This window comes from Piliocolobus tephrosceles, chromosome 1 (genome assembly GCF_002776525.5).
Source record: "Piliocolobus tephrosceles isolate RC106 chromosome 1, ASM277652v3, whole genome shotgun sequence".
Classification (NCBI taxonomy): domain Eukaryota; kingdom Metazoa; phylum Chordata; class Mammalia; order Primates; family Cercopithecidae; genus Piliocolobus; species Piliocolobus tephrosceles.
This window is the reverse complement of record NC_045434.1, coordinates 6,277,671-6,298,141: the sequence shown is the minus strand read 5'-3', so window position 1 is coordinate 6,298,141 and position 20,471 is coordinate 6,277,671. Positions and strand designations below refer to the sequence as shown.

The 20,471-nt window shown below is 39.8% G+C and overlaps 1 protein-coding gene across 3 annotated transcripts in view; it reads right to left on the bottom strand.

The window, feature by feature from the left end:
- Window positions 1–20,471, bottom strand: part of PLD5 (phospholipase D family member 5) — a 422,250-nt gene that overhangs the window by 188,381 nt on the left and 213,398 nt on the right. For 2 of the 3 annotated variants that reach the window (XM_023216268.1, XM_023216269.1), the window contains exon 3: window positions 11,422–11,590. The exons of the other annotated variant lie outside the window; for it this stretch is intronic. In XM_023216268.1, the coding sequence (XP_023072036.1) occupies window positions 11,422–11,590 (169 nt within the window). The remainder of the gene's footprint in view (window positions 1–11,421; window positions 11,591–20,471) is intronic. 3 annotated transcript variants of the gene reach the window in all.

Below are 20,471 nucleotides of genomic sequence, written 5' to 3'. Positions count from 1 at the left end.
TTCTAATAAAATGGAAAGGTGCTTATGTTGTAATGTTAACTTCAAAATTAAGATACAATTCTTTAGGCTGGGGGCAGTGGCTCACATCTGTAATCCCAGCACTTTGGGAGGCTGATGTGGAAGGATCACTTAAGGCCAGGAGATTGAGACCAGCCTGGCCAACATGGTGAAACTTCATCTCTACCGCAAATACAAAAATTAGCCAGGCGTGGTGGTGCACACCTGTAATCTCAGCTACTTGGCAGGCTGAAGCAGGAGAATTGCTTGTACCTGGGAGATGGAGGTTGCAGTGAGCTGAGATCAGGCCACTGCACTCCAGCCTGGTGACAGAGTGAGGCCCTATCTCAAAAACAAACAAAGATATAATTCCTTTTATATAATATGAGCCTATGTATACAAATTATGCATGAAATATCAAACTGTCAAAAACTTTTGTTGGTGGCCATTTGGAGGATTTGGTTTCTCTCTAATTTCTCCATAGTTTCCAAATTTTTGATCGTGAGAGGTTATTACTAATGATAAAGGAAAAAATCTGACCTATTAAAGTACTAAAAAAAATGGTCATAGAGAAATAGGAAAAGCACATATGAAGATACAGAGAAAAAATAAGCATACAAGCAAACAAACTCCGACGAGACAATCTTAAAGAAAGTAATTAATACAATTAGAAGGAATATCTTAGGTTCATGATTTACTCATGGCCATATGATTGGATTTAAAAGGAATCACAGAGGTTAAACTCTTGCTAATGATAATGCTTATGAGTTTATATCAGAATAATGATTTCCCATAGAAATATGTTGGAAAGCAAGCAAGAACATAATCAGGATTACTCAACAGATGGGGAAATGGCAGCATGAAGCAGCAGCAGGAACATACCAAGAAAAAATAGGACCAAAATCCACCAGAGCCTGTGAGCTCTGCTGCACAGTTCAAAGCAGAGGTAATCCAACACAAGCCCATTTGCTGACAGCACCCCACATTGTTGTTCTACTATTCCGTATTGTTATAAATGGTTTATCGTTTGTCTGTCTCCCTCACCACACTTTGAGCTCTATGGAGGTAGGGACCCTTGCTTATTTTATTTTCCATCCCCAGCAAATGGTATAGCACCTTGATAAATGTCTGTTCAACAAAGACACATTTAACATCACTCTGTTGTCACATTTAAAACGGGAGAATTCTAATTAACAAATAAGCATTTGCAGAGTGTTGATTTTGTGGAGCAGGGAAAAGAGGATACTTTGAAATAAAGGGACGCCCTTTCCATGAGGTTATGCTGTCTTTATGCTGACACTGTACCAGGAGTTCTACTGATATCATATGTAGCCTGGAGATGGGAAGGCTGAAGGTAATCTACTGTTCCAAACCAAAAAGCAATCACTGAGCTCCATTCTGTTACTGGTGGTGTGCTGGATAACACCACCAGCAGGAAAAATACGACATGGGTCCTAGAGTCCAGGACTATGCGGAATATTTAAGTACAAGCTGCTACTCATTTACATCACTATGGAGGGAACAATTGCAAATCTGAAACAGGCAAAATTAGGTTGACAAACTGGGGTAAGGACCAACCTGGCCCAATCTTGGAACTTACGAAAGTTGAATAATGTTTATTGGACCGGGATGGTTTAAAACAGTGATTCTCAATCCTGGTGTCCGGTAAAATCCCCTCATTATTTTTAAAAGCATTGAAGCCTGGGGCCCCTCTCCAAATATTCTGACCTAACTGGTCTAGGATGGGCCTGGGCATAAGCATATTTTAAAACCTCCCCAGGTGACTCTGACCAGCAGCCACAGTTGAAAACCACTATATTGGGAGAGAAAAGTGGGAATCCACCTGAAAAATGTGTGTATTTTTCTGTCTGTCTTTTTTTTTTTTTTTTTTTTTTTTTTGAGAGCGAGTCTTGCTCTGTCTCCAGGCTGTAGTGCAGTGGTGCAATCTCCACTCACTGCAACCTCTGCCTCCCGGGTTCCAGTGATTCCCCTGCCTCAGCCTCCCAAGTACCTGGGACTACAGGCACATGCCACCACACCCAGCTAATTTTTTGTTTTAGTAGAAATGGGGTTTCACCATGTTGGCCAGGATGATCTTGATCTCCTGACCTCGTGATCTACCCCGCTCGGCCTCCCAAAGTGCTGGGATTACAGGCGTGAGCCACTGTGCCCGGCCTCTCCTTTCTTCACCTAAACCCTAGAGAGCAATTTGAATTTGTATTCTGTGTAGAATTTTCTATCTTAACCTCTTTTCACATAAGTTGAAATCTTGACAGACAGCTGAATAGTATTCTTGTTGAAAGATTACATAATCAAGTGTCCACTAAATTTGAAAGTAAATGTCCTGCATCAGAACAACAAAAATGAAAACTACAACTATCTTTTATAAGCTGCATTCTTTACTGTTTTTACAAATATTATCTAATTGAATTCACCAAGCAATCAAATGAGATAGGCGTTATTATTACACCCATTTTATAGAGGGGTATAAATTTATAAATCAGAATTAATTTTAATTAACAGATAACACTGAAGATCAGATGAGTTGTGACATTTGCTCAATGTGACCACAACTACTAAACTATTAGTCAATCAAATGTATTAATGACAAAGCCTATGATCTTTCCCCTATAGTACATGGATCCAGAATAACACTGCGAGTTTGCCTTTTCTATAAAACCAAGTGCTGAGAACTAAATATAAACAAAATAAGCAATTCTGAACAGAGCCAAATAACAACAGAGAATTTGTATGTATCCTGATTATGCTTTCATTAATTTATACATGTTTTATTTTTCCCTATGTCCCCATTAAAAATAGACAATAGACAAACTAGAGTATAGGAAGTTTGCATAATATAGTAGAAATGTGTGTTAGCCCTCAGGATCCACATCGAAACAAAAATGAAATGTGTGTTTTCACGTTGCAGCAGAATATCCTGCTTTCCCTGACTCCTTTACCCAACCTGCCACTTACCATAGGCTCAAAGAATTTCAGTTATTTAAAGGATCCAGTCTCCACCAATTATGCCAATCATTTTCCTGGCAAAATGAAAACTAGGAAATGCTATGATGTTATTTTCCCAGGTTAAAAATATCGTTAAGAAATTTTAATTGAATATTTCATGTTCAGGCTACACGAGTATTAGATAGTTTTATCAGGCTTTTACATGGGAGTGACATTGTCAAAAACAGGATTCTTCTGGGTTTCAGGCATAGCCCTGTGTTACAAAGTAGATGCTGACTGTTTGCATGATGAGTGAATAAAGAGTCTCCTTCAGAAGACTTGAAGAGGGAATGGAGACTTGCCTAGGACTGTAGGGAAGGGCGAGAAAGGACACGTGGGTTTAGAGAGCCAGGGAAGATGGAGAATGGAAAAGATGGCGGAGACTGCCAGCAAGAGGTGCTGGAGGCACCGGGCCATAGAGGACTCCACCAGGCTATGGGGCTTCCTTAGGACAGGTAAGAGGCATTATGGGACAAAACGCGCAGTGGTTATAATAGAAAATGTTAATAATATCATTTACAAATGAATCATAAGGATGGCTATGAAACAAACATGACAAGGAAACGTTTTATAAGTTTGATGAAACAAAAGCCCTTGTCCATTGGTTAAACGGCATTGATCAGATCAGCTAGGAAGAATACTGCAGAAACAGAATGAGTGGGCTACCAGGTAGCACCTGGAGACCTGAGTCACACATGGATACAGCTGCCTGAATCACAATGGCAGGGTCATATGCATGTTGCCAGGTCATATAGGTCTTCGACATAGAACAAAACATCAATCAACAAAAATTAGTAGGGACTGTAAGTTCAAGACCACATAATTTACTGTGTTTTCAAAATTCAAGATGTTACTTGTCCAGAGGGAGATACACACACACACGTATGAATGTACATAATATATAATATATAAATATATATATATATCAGCAAATATAGACTGCAGTTGTATTTTCTATTAAATGATAGTGTTCTAAGATCAAATATTTCACAATCTTACCATATAACTTCACTAGATAGTGTTTGGTTATAAATTTCAGGACAAATGGAGAGGTTAAAAAAAAGGTATTCTGAAGCTTGCAGAATTCTTCAGAATGGGGCTTTTATGGATGGTGAGGGGGTGATCAGTCCTTCCAGATCTTTTCCAAACCTGAAGTGCCCCCTGCTTCTCCAAAGACAGAGTAGCTGCTTCTCAATGGGTGTGTCAACAAGAACTGCATGAGTAGATGAGTGAGAGTAAGACCGTGTGTGTGTGTGCACACACGCACTCACACTTGAAGATTTATAATTAATAAATCAAATGAAAGAATTCCACATACAATGACAATTTGCCTAATCCCTCTTATCCACCCAGAGTCTCACATTTGCAGAAATTATAATCCCCTTCTAATTTTACATAGTAACCATCCCAATTTCTAGCACAGTGTAAGAGCCATAATAGGAACCTGCTAACAGAATAAACTTGAACCAGAGTTACAGTGTGTACACAAATACATGAATGTGAATAACAACATTCACAATCATAACAAACCCTTATATAGGCACTAAAATGGTCAAACACTGTTCTATACTCTTTACAGATATTAACTGATTTAATCTGCACAACAACCTATGAGGCAGGTCCTGTTATCACCCTGACTTTGCTGTTGAGGAAACTGAGGCATAGAGAGTTCATCCTCTTGCCCGAGGTTGCACAGCTAATAAGTAGGTCAAAAAAACAAAACAAAACAAAAACCGTAAGCTCCACTCCTGGCTCATTTCTGCAGTCTTGCTAAGATCTGCTAATGACTGTGTAGAGGTAGGATCCAGGCTTGTACTTTCCAGAAAGAACCTCCTGGATCAGTGAGCTCTTATCATAAATCATGTTTATGATTTATTTAAAAATCATAAACACTGTTTGATTTTTAAAAATCATAATGTCTCAAAATCAAACAATTGCAATGTATCATCAGTTGGCAATCACAGCTCACTGGCAGACCAGTATCTAACTGATTTCACATAAACACATCTCTTTAAGATTCCATTGTTGGGGACCATTAATTATTTTACAGGTTCCTCACAGTGAATTCAGAGTGTGAGTCTATTGTTTTATTTTATTTTTTTTACCCAATGGATTAGGTAGCTCTACTAATAAGCCTTTGTCAGTTATATTTCTTGGCTGTTTCTGAACAGGTTTGATTTCATAAATTCCCATCATTTTGTCTCATAAATGAGCAATCAAGATGTCTCAGGAATTTCAACATTTTAGGGTGGCAACTCATCATCCAGACAGAAACAAAAACCTTTTACCTGACCATGTATTTTCCTAAAATTCTAAAATATAGTTATCATGAAACTGTAAACCTCAGGAGCCCTTAGCAGCTGTGATACGGAGTGAGGGCACTGTCCAGTTTCCTTTAGCACAGAAGGAAACAAACACAAACAGATTAACTCCAGGTATGAGACAAGAAAAGCAAAGTGGGTTTTTCAGGGTAGAAATCCAAACAACAAGCTCTTGGAGGTACAGATAAAAACACATTTTAAATCAACGTGTGTTTCCATGCGAATGAAAAATAAAAAAGCCCATATTCATCATTCCTGTTAGTAACAACCATCACCCTCACTATTACAAAATTGCTACTCATCCAGAGACCAGACCGATAAAACGTGCGTGTTTGCTGCTAAGCTGCTCTGCCTGCCATTGGCTACGTGGTTTTTTGGTACATTTTCCTATTGCTACATGATAAAAAACAGCTGGGGCTGCTTTTTTTGGTTATAGTTCCTGTTTATGTATGTGCTATCTATGGTTCCATTTAGGACTTTTCCGGCTCTGTTGGTTTAAAATTAAATGTCACATTTGACTATTGTCCCCCAAATAAAAAATATTATCTTTAAAAAAATAATGAAAACGAAGCTGTGAACCTGACACATTTTTTTTTTTTTTTTATCACACATATTTGTGAAGGACAGTGTTTGGCACCAGAATATTTTAAAGAAAATTTAAATTTGGCTCACTTGAGTAATCAGGGTGTGAACTATTTTTTTCCTAGCATGTTTATGCATGCAATAAACCAATGAGAGACTATCTCCTGATGTTTATAGGGTCTTGGTGAAAATAAAAGGGTACAAACAAGTCCAAAGGCTGGTTGCCCGAAGTTTGAAACGTTGGGTAGTCTTGAATTTCCTTTTCCATTTAAAAGATAAAATCAGGTAAAAATTTAAAGTAGCTTTCAGTTAGTGCCTTCTTTTTTTAGGCACTGAAGTTTTAGGGTAAAACTTGGTGATTTTATCTGAAAAGAATAGGATATAGGGGTCCTCAAACTGCACCCACAGAGAAGGAGTTGGCAGCGAGTACCTGTTTCCTTTCTGCATTTTTCATCACTTCACAATTTTTCCCCTACCTGCCCAGTGAGAGGGGGAAAGGAGGAGAATAGACTCTAAAAACAATCTTTTCCCTTTTTTTTTTTTTTTTTTTTTTTTACACAGAGTCTCACTCTGTCCCCCAAGCTGGAGTGCAGTGGCTCGATCTCAACTCACTGCAGCCTCCGCTTCCCGGGTTCCGGCAATTCTCCTGCCTCAGCCTCCTGGGTCGCTGGGATTACAGGCATGTGCCACCATACCCAGCTAATTTTTGTATTTTTAGTAGAGACAGGGTTTTACCATGTTTGCCAGGCTGGTGTCAAACTCCTGACCTCAGGTGATCTGCCCGCCTCGGCCTCCCAAAGTGCTGGGATTACAGGCCACCACACCTGGCCCTCTAAAATTAATCTTTAAGTGCCCAAGAAATGTGGTCTTCAGATAAGGTCCCCCGGACCTTTTAATGCTAACCTGTTGTGCATACCGCTCTAGGGGTTGAGAGCGGTGAACAGGGGCAAGGTGAAAGGCAGCCAGTCAGGCAACAAAACACCCTAAATTCTGCATGCTTGCTCTTTGAGACCATGGTCCGTGCCTGGCTCTTGGCCAGTGGAGACCAAAGGCATGGGATTCTGCAACAGTCACTTGGCCACCAACAAACTAGAGGAAGAAGAGAAATTCCACTACTGCATTGAAGTGAGAACCCTCCAAACTTTATTGCTTCCCCACAGGACATGGCCAGGGACAGGCAGGTGTAGGGAGAACTGCAAGATCAGTCTCAGAACACCTTTAATCCATTCAATTCCCAGAGCAGATAAAGCCCCTCTATCCTTCATGTTTGCAAAGGCAGATCTCCCCTTTGTAAAGAGGCAAAGCACAATCAGGATCAAAACTACAGAAAACCAACTGGTTTTACATTGTACAGAAGTCTAGTGCTATTAGGGAGACGAAAGGCAGCTAAGAGGTCTTTCTTTGGCAGGAGCAGTATGACTCCACCAGAAGACATTCTAAACTAGGTCTCTTCCTAGAAGCTTGCCTGTGAGTTCAACAATAGTTAGGTCATAGGCAGTAAGTTGAAAACTTCCATTTGCTGGCAGCAGGCCAGTTGTTAGAGAGTGACTTGAACTAAGCTTCTAAGTGTTATCATCTTTCTACATCAATAACATCTAACATCTACCTTTCTACATCAATAACATTCTACCTAAAGTCATATGACAGACTGTGGTGGGTGGATCACTTGAGGTCAGTTCAAGACCAGCCTGGCCAACATGATGAAACCGCATCTCTATTAAAAATACAAAAATTAGCTTGGTGTGGTGGCAGGTGCCTGCAATCCCAGCTACTCAGGAGGCTGTGGCAGGAGAATCGCTTGAACCCAGGAGGTAGAGGTTGTGGTGAGCCAAGATCACACCACCGCACTTTAGCCTCGGCAACAGAGCAGAACTCCATCTCAAAAAAAAATAATAAGTAAATAAGTAAAGCCATGAGGGATTGGGTCATGGTGGAGGCTGGCCTCTACTTCTATCATTCAAGGCTGGAAGAACAGTAAGGAATTTCCTTTGAAGCCTAGAGAAAGGGCCATCTGCATTATGTAATGACAGAGTGCTTGCAATAGTACCACCTGCTATAAAACAGAACATGGAAAATACAACTAATGAACTTGTGAAGCCGGCTGAAATTCTTCAGGCAGATTACAAGTTTTTGCAGTATATAATAAGGGTTACAAAGAACGAGATAAACTGAAGAAGGAATTGCTGCGTTTTCACGCAGAATTTAGATAAAATGTAGAGAATCCAAGGTTGGTCTCTCCACTCACAACATTCTTCAAGTAAGAAATGTCTTCAGGTCGTGGGTCTCTATGGATCTTCTTAGCCAAACAAAAGGGCTCTGTACTGCATATAATTTTCTGAATTTTCTGTATATGATGACATTTTGACATTTTAAAAAGGCTTTCTGGGCTGGGAAGTGTTGGAAGTGGATGAAAAGATGTTAACAGACACAAACATACAGTTTGGTAGGAGAAATAAGACCTAGCATTAGATAGATCAGTCAGGTGACTATAATTTACAATAATCTATTCTCCATTTCAAAATAAGTAGAAGGGGGCCAGGTGCAGTGGCTCATGCCTATAATCCCAACACTTTGGAAGGCCAAGGTGGATGGATCACTTGAGGTCAGGAATTCGAGGCCAGCATGGTGAAACCTCTTCTCTACTAAAAATATGAAAACTTGGCTGTGCACAGTGGTGCAAACCTGTAATCCTAGCTACTTGGGAGGCTGAGACAGGAGAATTGCTTGAACCCAGGAAGTGGAGGTTGCAGAGAGCTAAGATCGCACTACTACACTCCAACCTGGGCAACACAGCGAGTCCCTGTCTCCAAAAATAACATAACATAACATAACATAACATAACATAACATAACATAACATATAAAAATGTAAGTAGAAGGGAAGAATTTGAAAGGTTCTAGCCTAAAGAAAAGACAAATGTTTAAGGTGACAGATTCCCCAAGTACATTGATTGGATCTTTACAAATTATAATAATGTATTAAATTATTACATGTACTACAAAACTATGTACATCTATTATGCATCAATTAAAAATGCATGCACGCTCACACACAGACGCACACATGGACACATACATGAGCGCGTGCACGCGCACACACACACCCCTTTCCGGCTGGGAAGAGACTGCCCCCCCAAGGATTAGCCAATGCCTATAGATAAAAATGGCTCAGCCAGGCTTTCATATGCAAGCTAGCCAGTCTGGATCTTATCTCCCCTGGTTCATACACCCCAGGGGGCAATCTTCTACTCTCCATTTACCCCTTTTGAAACAAAGTATCTCTAGGTATCTTACCCCATCTTACCATTTTACATTTGGCATGTGTGTTAGGGGGCACGTAACTACTCTTTTTGCATGTTTCCAATCAAGAGAAGCCCACATGAGGAGCCTCACTCAGATCCAGACCCGATGCAAATAAACACACTCTGGATTTTGAACTGAAGGAGTGAAGGATGTGCCATCTCAAAAATATGTCAGGTTGGTATATTGATGATTATTTCAAGTGGAAAACACTGGGAAAATTGCAGTTCAGTAAGGGATAGCTGACCTGCCTCTTTCTGTATGCAGCAAACCATGAAGATTCTTCTGAGAAGCCCACCCTACCTGTACCAGGGTGAGAAAATAGCCCTTATCACCAGAGATTGGAAACTGGGGGCTGCCGTGGACCTGAATAAACACACTTAATGAAGTAACCCTATGTCCCACTAGTTTTATACCCCTTCCATATCTCCTAGTGACGCCCCTAGAAATTGACTGCCCCACACAGATTCCCTTTGTCCTGTCATATCTTCTCAGATTTATTGTTGTCTAAAAAGTATAAAACCATCTTACTTTGGCCACTTCTTTGGACTTCACTCTCTTGTGAAGATCCACATGTATGAGTAAAACTAATAAAATTTGTAGACTTTTCTCCTGCTAAGCTGCCTGGTGTCAATTTGGTTTCTAGATCTAGCCAAAAAGCCCACATAAGAGCAAAAGGGATATTGGAGGTGACCTCTGGCTTTGCTCCAGAGCCCTTGATGTAGTAGAATTCTCACTCTGAGGAATGAGGTGAATGTGTTTTGCATGTAAAAGACAGATATGAATTGCTACGGCCAGAGAGTGGGCTATGGTATGTTATTTCCAAAGATGGCCGCCAATAATCCTCATTCCTGTACTTGGGTGTTGCTCCTCCCTCCTGGACTTGAAACATGCTTCTGCCAATGGAATAGATTGGGAGCAACACGCTAGGATTCCAGAGCTCTTTGCCTTCTGAGGATCCAATCACCACGTAAAGAGCTCGGGACTGTTTACTGAATGATGACAGAACACGCAGAGAGACTCAGCCACCCCAGACGTTTCAGTCACCCCAGCTGAGATACCAGATTATGTGAGGAAAGCCATCCAGGATTCTCCATCCCCAGGCAGCCCACCCCAGCCAACACCATATGCATCAGAGGTAAGTCTTCACTGCCAAACCCTGCCCAGAATCATGAACAAATAGACACTATTTCTTTAAACCACTACATTTTAGGAGACATTATGGAGTAATAAATCCTGAAACACTTAAACTTTAGTAGAGATGGAAAAGTGTAGAACACAGTTAGTAAACTCATTCCATTCTTCTTGAGTTATGGCCTTTGTGTTTTTTGTTTTTATTTTCCAGTAACTTTTGACTTTAAAATGGTGTAACTGAATAGATTCAATAGCTTTCAAAGCACCAGTGAGATCATGATTATAAGCTTAATGCCAACACATTTTGCATAAAAGGAAACAAAACTTATTTTGCCCTTGACTTACATATGACATTTAAGTGTAGGCCAATGGCTACATATTTAGATAGGGTAGCTTAATATAAACTATTATGGTTGTATCAATATAAAGAAAAACACACTAAAATCACCAGCACCATTTTCTTACACCCAGAGCATTTTATTCAGAAATAGTTTAGATCATTAAGTCAGTTTTCTAAAGGTAGTTCTCCGAAGCCTTATTTTTTAAAAAGAAATAAGCATATTTCTTTTTCCCATTCATCCAAATATGACAGTCTAGAGAAAACAACTATCCTGGGAAATTTCACTCTACTATTAAAAAAAAAAGTGGCTGTGGGTGAATTAGAACTCGAAAGGTGGATTATAACACAGATTAACCAAATAAATGCCTCAGCAAGCAGTTGCAGAATTAGACCTGTAAACATGCAGGTTGTGCAAAGTAGAATTCTGGACCATGCCATTGACAGAGATTATCACGTAAATAGCACGCCCTGAAGTTGTGCAACACAGCAATTCTGTATAAAGAGCCGATTGTGGGCAAAGATGAAACACGATTTTGTCCTTGCAAACCTGGCATTCTAGTAGGAGCTGAGTGACATATGATTAACAACGGCACATCTACATAAATGTAATAATGTACGTGTACTCTGGGTGCGGGTAGACTAAAAGAAATGAGCTGGAGTTTGAGGAGTGGAGGAGCAGAATACTAAGGAGTGGAAAATGCACATAAGTAAAATCATCACACACACAGAGGATGTAGCTTACCTGACATGCTGATGGATGAGTGTGGTTGAGATCCCAATGGGAAGACACTATGTCAACAGACTTTTTGGCCATGTTGAGTAAATTCATCCAGCCTTGGAAAAGTGATAAGTGAAATGGTGCATTTTCTGAATAGTTAAGGCCTTCAGGAATATTTTCCACCAGGGCAATTCTTAGAAAAGATTTTGAAAAACAAAAACAAAATCTAGTCAAATTTGAAGCCACAGATCTTTATACAGGCATACAGCAAACATCTAAAAAATTACTCTTTACTCATTCTGAATGCATTCTCTCCTCATCATTTACATTTTTTTCCCCCACAAAAGTCTTCTTACATTTAACCTCTACTAATCTGTGTTCTGAGAGTTTATGGTCTATTTTTTCCAAAGTTAGCACTCATATTTCAGAAAATCACGGAGTATGTCTCTAATGTTCAGTTTCAGTCTAGCCTGGAAAAAAAATTGTGAGCTTCCTATACAAGCATCTTCTTCTAGTAATATATTCCTTTATTTGTTCCTGGAAGCAATTCGATTCCTATATAAGATACTACTTTGCAAGCTATTTGAGACTATAAATTGAATTTTGCCTATCTCCAGTGTCTAAAACAATGTGGGGCATATATTGGAACTCAATAAACGCATTTATTATTGCTGAGCATCTATTGATGCTTCCTAGCCTGTGGTGTAAAGTGACACTGAGAAGAAAATTATAAAACCTGCTTGTTTCAGGGCTTTATTAATATTACAGCTGAGAAAACAATAAAATTATAGTAATAATCAAGCCCTAAATAAACTACGATCAGCAATATTCTAATAAGTTTGTTTTCTCTTTTTATACTTTTTATTGTATTGACAATATATCCATTGTATTGTCATACCTTTCCTTGGCTGCATTTTTTTCACTTCTGGGTTAGGTGAAAGATAACTTCTGACCAAAGGAATGAACTATTTTTTTTCAGCTTTATTAAGCTTTATTTATTAATGTATATTCTCCTGCAATTCTTTCTTTGAAATGGAGTCTCGCTCTGTTGCCCAGGCTGGAGTGCACTGGTGTGATCTTGGTTCACCGCAACCTCCGCTTCCCAGGTTCAAGCAGTTCTCCTGCCTCAGCCTCCCCAGTTGCTGAGATTACAGGCACCTGCCATCATGCCTGGCTAACGTTTTTTGTATTTTTCATAGAGATGGGGTTTCACCATGTTGGACAGGCTGGTCTTGAACTCCTGACCTCTCATGATCCCCATGCCTTGGCCTCCCAAAGTGCTAGGATTACAGACGTGAGCCACTGCACCCAGCCTCCTGCAATTCTTGATGGAAAAACCCCAAGTCCTTATGAAAATACCAGTTAAGTGCTTCCAGGACACAGATTTGCATAGTTGTATGCACAAAGCCAGAGACATAATTAGGGCTCATGAAACACTTATAGAATAAATTTCAGCTTTCAACAAAGAATTCAGCACTTCTCAATAAAATACTGAATTGTTACTCTTACTGAGACCTGTTGCATTTAGCCAGCTTTTGAAACAAAAACAGTACTGCTAGTAAAATGTTCCTGTGCATTTGATCAACCTAGAATATTACAACCAGAATGGGTTCTGGGTATGTGACTCAGATAAATGTGCAATTCTGAGGTCCGATCAGCCTACCACCACCCAAAAACTTATTTAACATTTGTTGAGCCTTTATAAGCACAGGGCAGGCAAATCACTATGTGCAACACAGAAATGACTACCACAAATCTCTGTAGCTCTCAGAAACTTACAATTTAGTGGAAAAGCCTCTCTCTCATACATAGTGACTCAGATAGGAGCTAGACCCTAATAAATGGTGAGGCAAGGGTAAGAAGCTTAATTAGAGGGAAAACACATCATTTAAATAATCACTAGAACATGGACAGAAAGGAAAAAATCTGATTGGGGACATCTAGGAGGAAGCTGGGCTTGAAATCTGGAGGAAGCTGGGCTTGAAATTAGTCTTCAAAGTTGAAAATTTTTTATGAGTGCATTGGAAGAGAAAGATAGTCTAGGAGGGAGGGAGGAGTTAGTAAAACAGAGCATGTCTGGATATTTGTGAGTTAGTGAGCCAAGGGGAACGTGAAGTCGGAAAGTTACGGTAGGAGCTTGTGATGGTGGAGAAAGCTGGCAGCGTATGTAGGGACCACACTGCAGAGGTTGTGAACAAGGGAGAGGAGTCTGGACTTAATTTTGATGCATTTGGGAGCAACCAAGTGTGTTTTAGGGCTAAGCCTGACAGCGCACCTGTACGCCACTGGTATAGAGAAACAGGAACCAGAAGGTAAGTCAGTAGAGAGTAAAGCTGCTGCAATAGTCCAAGGGAAAAAAAGAAGCTTGAATTTGCTCAGTGAGAATGAAAAGCAGCATGCAGTGGACATTTTCAAGGTCAAATCTTAAAGGTTTGAGGGGCAGGTAAAGCAGAAACAATGAAGACTCAGATTTTCTTGCAAACCAACATACTGTCTCTTAACTGGGCTCCATAACCACCTCCAATGGTCTCCGCACATGGCTTCCTGCCCTTCTCCAAACCATTTTCCCTGCTAGAGTTGGGTTAATCTTTTAAAACTGTGAATCCGGACACCTGCCCGCTGCCTAATGAAACTCCCCGACTGTCTTTAGGATGATGACCTTGACCCGCCCCCACAGGATTGACAAGTGTTTACCAGCCTGGTCTGCCTCTCTGCAACTTCACTGGATTCAAATGCCCTTTGTGGATTCCATACCACAGCCATATTTGACATCTTTTCTTCCTTCCCCACTATTCTTTCTAGACTTTTGCATTTCACATGCATCGTCCTAATCCCAATTCCTACACTTGGAATTAACTTGAGCCATCTCCCAGTTAACCTTTAAAGTTCCAATCGAGGCTTCACTTCTTCTGATTGGCTTCCTTATACCCCCAAACTAGGCTAGATCCCCTTAATATCAACTTCTGCAGTGACCTGCCTCTCCTCTTTCATCCTACACCTCACTCTTGACATTACTTGATTAAGGCCTTCCTTGATGGATTATAGGGTGTGTGAGGGCAGAAACCTGTTTCGTTGGTCCAGAATTGTATGCCCAGTGCCTAACATAACTATATACTATAGTATAATTGTGCACAGTGAGTGTCCACAGAATGCATGTTGGGTGTCGTTAAAATCTCAACTGGGAGGTGGGGAGCTGGGATCCATTAAAACTGACAAGTGGCTGGGTGCAATGGCTCACGCCTGTAATCCCAGCACTTTGGGAGGCTGAGGTGGGCCGATTACAAGGTCAGGAGATCGAGACCATCCTGGCTAACACGATGAAACCCCATCTCCACTAAAAATACAAAAAATCAGCCGTGCGTGGCAGCGGGCACCTGTAGTCCCAGATACTTGGGAGGCTGAGGCAGGAGAATGGCGTGAACCCGGGAGGCGGAGCTTGCAGTGAACCGAGATCATGCCACTGAACTCCAGCCTGGGAGACAGAGCAAGACTCCTCATCCACAAAAAAAAAAAAAAAAAAAAAAAGTGACAAGGAACATGGGAAAGAATGTGAATTGGGGATTGAGAGAGAGAGTATCAAAGAAGAAAAGATAATGAGAAAACCAGTCCAAAGCCTAACGTGGAGGAAATGCCTACATTTTTCTGGTGGTTGAGTGTGAAAGTGATGAGAGGATTCAGAAGAGACCGTTAGAGAAGCGGGAAGATGAGAGGGGTCCAGGAGAAGCAGCCTTCAGGAAGCCAAGGGGAGAGAGTTACAAGATGGAAAGGGGATTATTTGATCTACACCTCGAGGCCTTCAAAGGCAATAGACAGAGGCTGAAGTTGGATATCTTAATTCTATCCACATTTAAAGGCCAATTATCTATGTTAATAGATGCTAGACATAGCATGGATAAATAATCCCAGATAATCAGTAGTTTCTGCCTCCCCTACAACCGATGGATATATTTAAAAAATAACCCAACAAACAAACAAAAACATCCTTCCAACAAAACAATGCCAAAACCCAACAGCTGCCACCAAATAAAGAACTAGCTAGTTTTAATTTTACTTTGATATGATATAAAAGGTATATGGAGAAAGACGAGGAGACACAGGAAGCTCAGATAAACCAAACATATGAAGGGAGGAATATAGTATAAATGTACAATTATAGATGGCTCCATAACATCCCCTTCTTTGTACTGTCCCTATGGCTTCTCTTAGGCTACAAGTAAGTCACAATTCCCAGTCTTTTTTGGAAATCTTTAGACCAGGTGTTCTTAAAGTTGGATCTATGGGAAGAATTCACGGGGATCTATGTGCTTGAATTCTACATCTTTATTTTCCCTAGTCACTAACTAAAATGTAAAATTTTCTTCAGTTATGAACATAGGCAACAAACCATAAGAATATTAATGACTTCTGCAATTTTGTCTCCATGAACAGTTTTCATCTTGTGGTACAATTATAGACAACATTTCCAAGTCTTTCTCACTACTTTGAAATTGTGGTAGTGACTGGATCTTGTTATTTCGTGAAGATGACTGCAAGATACACATGAGCATATCATAAATGTATTTGTAAAAATATTCTGGTCACTTTAACATTTTTGGTTTCCTTTGCAATCCTCTGTATTTTAATACATTAATTTAAAAACATGGGAATGATGCATAGGTTTCATCAGACTGTCAAAGGAGTCCATGGCTAAAAAGGGGTAAGAAGCCCTCATCAGATGGATAATGTAACATCTCTTCCCTTTTCTTCGATTACACACACATTCTTATAAGATTTTATTTTCCTTAGTGATTGATGCTTTAAAGGTAAGTAAGATGATCAAGAGAGATTTCTTTAAAAAAGAGGACAGTCAAAGCCAAATATGGAAAACATCTAATCACTTCTGGTTGGTAGAGCAAGTGAAGCAAGAGAAGACAATAGAGAAGAAAGTATTGGAGATATTGGAGGAGGAGGAGGAGAGTGAAAATTCCTTGGGAGCCAAGGAAGACCGAGTTTATTACAGTAGTCTTCCTTATCCTTGGTTTCACTTTCTACAGTTTCAGTTACAGTCCACCAAGGTCTGAAAATATTACATTGAATACATTATTTGGAGGAAGAGACCACATTCACATAACTTTTATTATGGTATGCTGTTATAAGCATTGTTTTGTTGTTGTTAGTTTCTTACCATACGTATTTTATATATTAAACTTTATCACAGGTAGATATCAACGGGAAAAATTGAGTACATGTAGAGTTCTGTAGTATCCAACGCTTCACACCCCCACTGGGGGTCTTGAAACACATCCTTTGAGTATAAGTAGGGACTACTGTATTACTGTTATTTGATTTTTTACTAAACATCAAAGATAAACTATGAATTTATAGTAAAAATAAAAATAGAGGCAGCACTCAAGGTCTGAAGACTACACTTTGTGCGGGTAATGAATTCCAGGGAAAAGCTTGGAAATAATGACCCTATTTACCTACTCACTCTCCTCCTCTGTCTTTACCCAGACATGTTGATGGCTCCTTCTGGGACATATGGCTGTTTCTTATGCTAGAAAAGGTCTCTAAAAACCAGCTTTCAAATGACTTATTTCTGTGACCTATAGTTTTATTTCCTTTAAAAACCAACAGCTGGCTACTCTCCAGAGGCCTGATCTAATTAGCATAGGAGCAGAACTCATTTACATGCCATCACAGCCCTGAGTATACTCATACTTCTCAAGGTAAGAAAGAAGTAGGCAGATCTCATTAAAATTCACCTTTGGGCAAATCCGTGGAACACCTATTTGCCATCTGCTGGAGAACTCTGCCTAGAGGCTGTATGGCACTATTTCTGACACCTAATAACGAGGGGAAAACTGGATATATAGGAATGCAATACAAGAAAAATCTTTTTATACTTCTTTTCTTGATAGTTTAAGGTAAACTGTGAGTCCAGGGAGCTTAGGTGGAAGAAATACAAGAAAAAGCTTTTTACATGGTTAATAGAATTGTAAATAGAATTCGAACTGTTCTTATTAACAGCATGTGTTTATTCTCCAAACTTAATGTGATCATCCACATTTCACTTTGCATTCAGGAACAATATTGTACCTTCTCAAAGAACTATTTGTAGTTTCCCTTTAATAAGCTCCTGGAAACTGAAGTCCATGCATTTGACAGTTTTAAAAAGTGCTCTGGGTGTCTGTGTTTTGGTAAATAGAAGAATCTTTGTAAAATATGATACTTTCATACTTGATTTTGGCATTATTGTAGAGAACAGCTTAAAAGGGTTTGTAATAACATAGATAAAACACAGCTCTGCCAGTTATGAGCTGTGTGACCTTCAACAGATTACTAACCTCTTTCAATCTGCTCCCACTTGTGAGCAGAACAAAGGTTATTACAAAGATTAGAGGAGGGAATCTCAGTGACATGCTGTGCTCAATGCCTGCTTCCTCATAAACGCTAAATGAAAGACATTTTTTAAAGTAACTTAGTCTGAAGACTTATAATTGAAAAAAATGTCTCCAAGGTTTCAAACTCATAAAGCACAGTTACTAAAATGCTTCTACATACACCAGCTAAAAGGAGTTGCATAAACTGGCGCCTACATGACATTTTCAAAGTGACTGTAGCTTTCTTTTGTTGTCTAATGCACTGGATCAGTTATCATGACTTGACCTTAAAAAGGTGCATGGCAGTCAATGCATTGACATTCATTCTTTAGATCTTGATTTTCTGGTCGCATTAATGAAGCTGAACAGACAATCTCGGCTCATCAATACAGTTAGGTTCGCACTCAAAAGAAAGTGATCGTGTTTTTATGCTTATTGTGGTCATATGGCTATAATTTTAATTATAGACTCAGGGGTACACACGCAAGTTTGTTGCACGGGCATACCTCATAATGCTGGGGTTTGGGCTTCTAGTGATCTCATCACCCAAACAGTGAACATAGTACCCAACAGGTAGTTTATCAATCCTTCCCCCTCTTCTTCTCTCCTCCCTTTTGGGATCTTCAGTGTCTATTATTTCCATCTATATGTCCTTGCCTTGGATACCCAATGTTTAGCTCCCACATGTAAGTGAGAACATGCAGTATTCAATTTTCTGCTTCTGAGTTATTTCACCTAGGATAATGGCCTCCAGCTGTATCCACATTGCTGCAAAGGACATTATTTCATTCTTTTTTATGGCTGTGTAGTATTGTATGGTGTATGTATATACCACATTTTCTTTCATCCAGTGCACCACTGATAGACACTTAGGTTGATTCCATGACTTCGCTGTTTTGAATAGGGCTGAGATAAACACACAAGTGCAAGTGTCTGTTTGATAAAATAACTTCTTCCCTTTGGGTAGATACCCAGTGATGGAATTGCTGGGTCAAACAGTAATTCTATTGTAGTAGGAGAAATTTCCATGCTGTTTTCCGTAGGGGTTGAACTACTCTACATTCCCACCAACAGTGTGTAAGCATTTCCCTTTCTCTACATCCACGCCAACATCTGCTATTTTTTGACTTTTGAATAATAGCCATTCTGACTGGTGTGAAATGGTATCTCATTGTGGTTTTAGTTTGCATTTCTCTGATAGTTAGAAAGGTATATTTTTATAAAATATACTTACATACTTGATTTTGGCATTATGTAGAGAACAATTCAAAACGAAAGGGTTTGAACTAACGTAGACAAAACACAGCTCTGCCTGTTATGAGCCATGTGACCTTCAACAGATTACTAACCTCTTTCAATCTGCTCCTACTTCTGAGCAGAACAAAGGTTATTACAAAGATCAGAGGAGGGAATCTCAGTGACACGCTGTGCTCAATGCCTGCTTCATAGTAAACCCATGTTTACTATGATGTTGGGCATTTTTCATATGTTGGTCACTGGTATATCTTCTTTTGAAAAGCGTCTGTTCGTGTACTTTTCCCATGTTTTTCCTGTTGGTTTAGGTTCCTTATAAATTCTGGATATTAGTCCTTTATCAAGGCATAATTTGCAAATATTTTCTCCCATTCTGTAGATTGCCTGTTTATGCTATCGGTTCTTTTGCTGGGCAAAAGCTCTTAGTTTAATTAAGTGCCGTTAGTCTATTTTTGGCTTTGTTGCATTTGCTTTTGAGATCATATGGCTACAATTAAAAGCATAGGATTGACAAGACAAAGATTAACCTTCCCAAAGAGATACTGGAATTTCTGACTTAGAAGGTGACTCGCTACCTACGTGGCAGATTCACTGACCACCTCCAGACATGGAAATAGTTGATACAGACCTAGAGACCTTGCTTTATTTCAGCTGAGATGTGTATTTCACTTTTTCCCCAAGACTTTGGATCAGAGTGAATTTACTTGTGAAAAATAGCAGAAAGAAGAATACCAGAAAGAGCTGGCTGGCTAAAAGTATCCTGATTTTTTTTTTTTTTTTTTTTTTTTTAGAGACGGGGTCTTGCTATGTTGCTCAGGCTGAAGTGCAGTGGCTATTCACAGGCATGATCATAGCACACTGCAGCCTCAAACTTCTTGGCTCAAGTGATCTTCCTGCCTTACAGCCTCCTGAGTAGCTGGGACTACAGGTGCATGCCACTATGTCCAGCTATTTATTTACTTACTTATTTATTTTATTTATTTATTTATTTTTGTAGAGATGAAGTCTCACTATGTTGCCCAGGCTAGTCTTGAACACCTGGCATCAAGCCATCCTCCCAAAGTGCTGGGATTACAGGCACACACTACTCTGCTCTGACCATTCTATTATTTGTTAGTTGGCATTCTTCCACAGAGAAAAGCTTCCCCCCAGCTGGGCACGGTGGCTCATGCCTGTAATCCCAGCACTTTGGGAGGTCAAGGCAAGTAGATCATGAGGTCAAGAGATCGAGACCATCCCAGCCAACATGGTGAAACCCTGTCTCTACTAAAAATACAAAAATTATCTGGGCATGGTGGCGTGTGCCTGTAGTCCCAGCTATTCAGGAGGCTGAGGCAGGAAAACTGCTTGAATACAGAAGGCTGAGGTTGCAGTAAGCCAAGATCAAGCCACTGCACTCCAGTCTAGGCAACAGAGCAAGACTCCTTCAAAAAAAGAAGAAGAAGAAGAAGAAGAAGA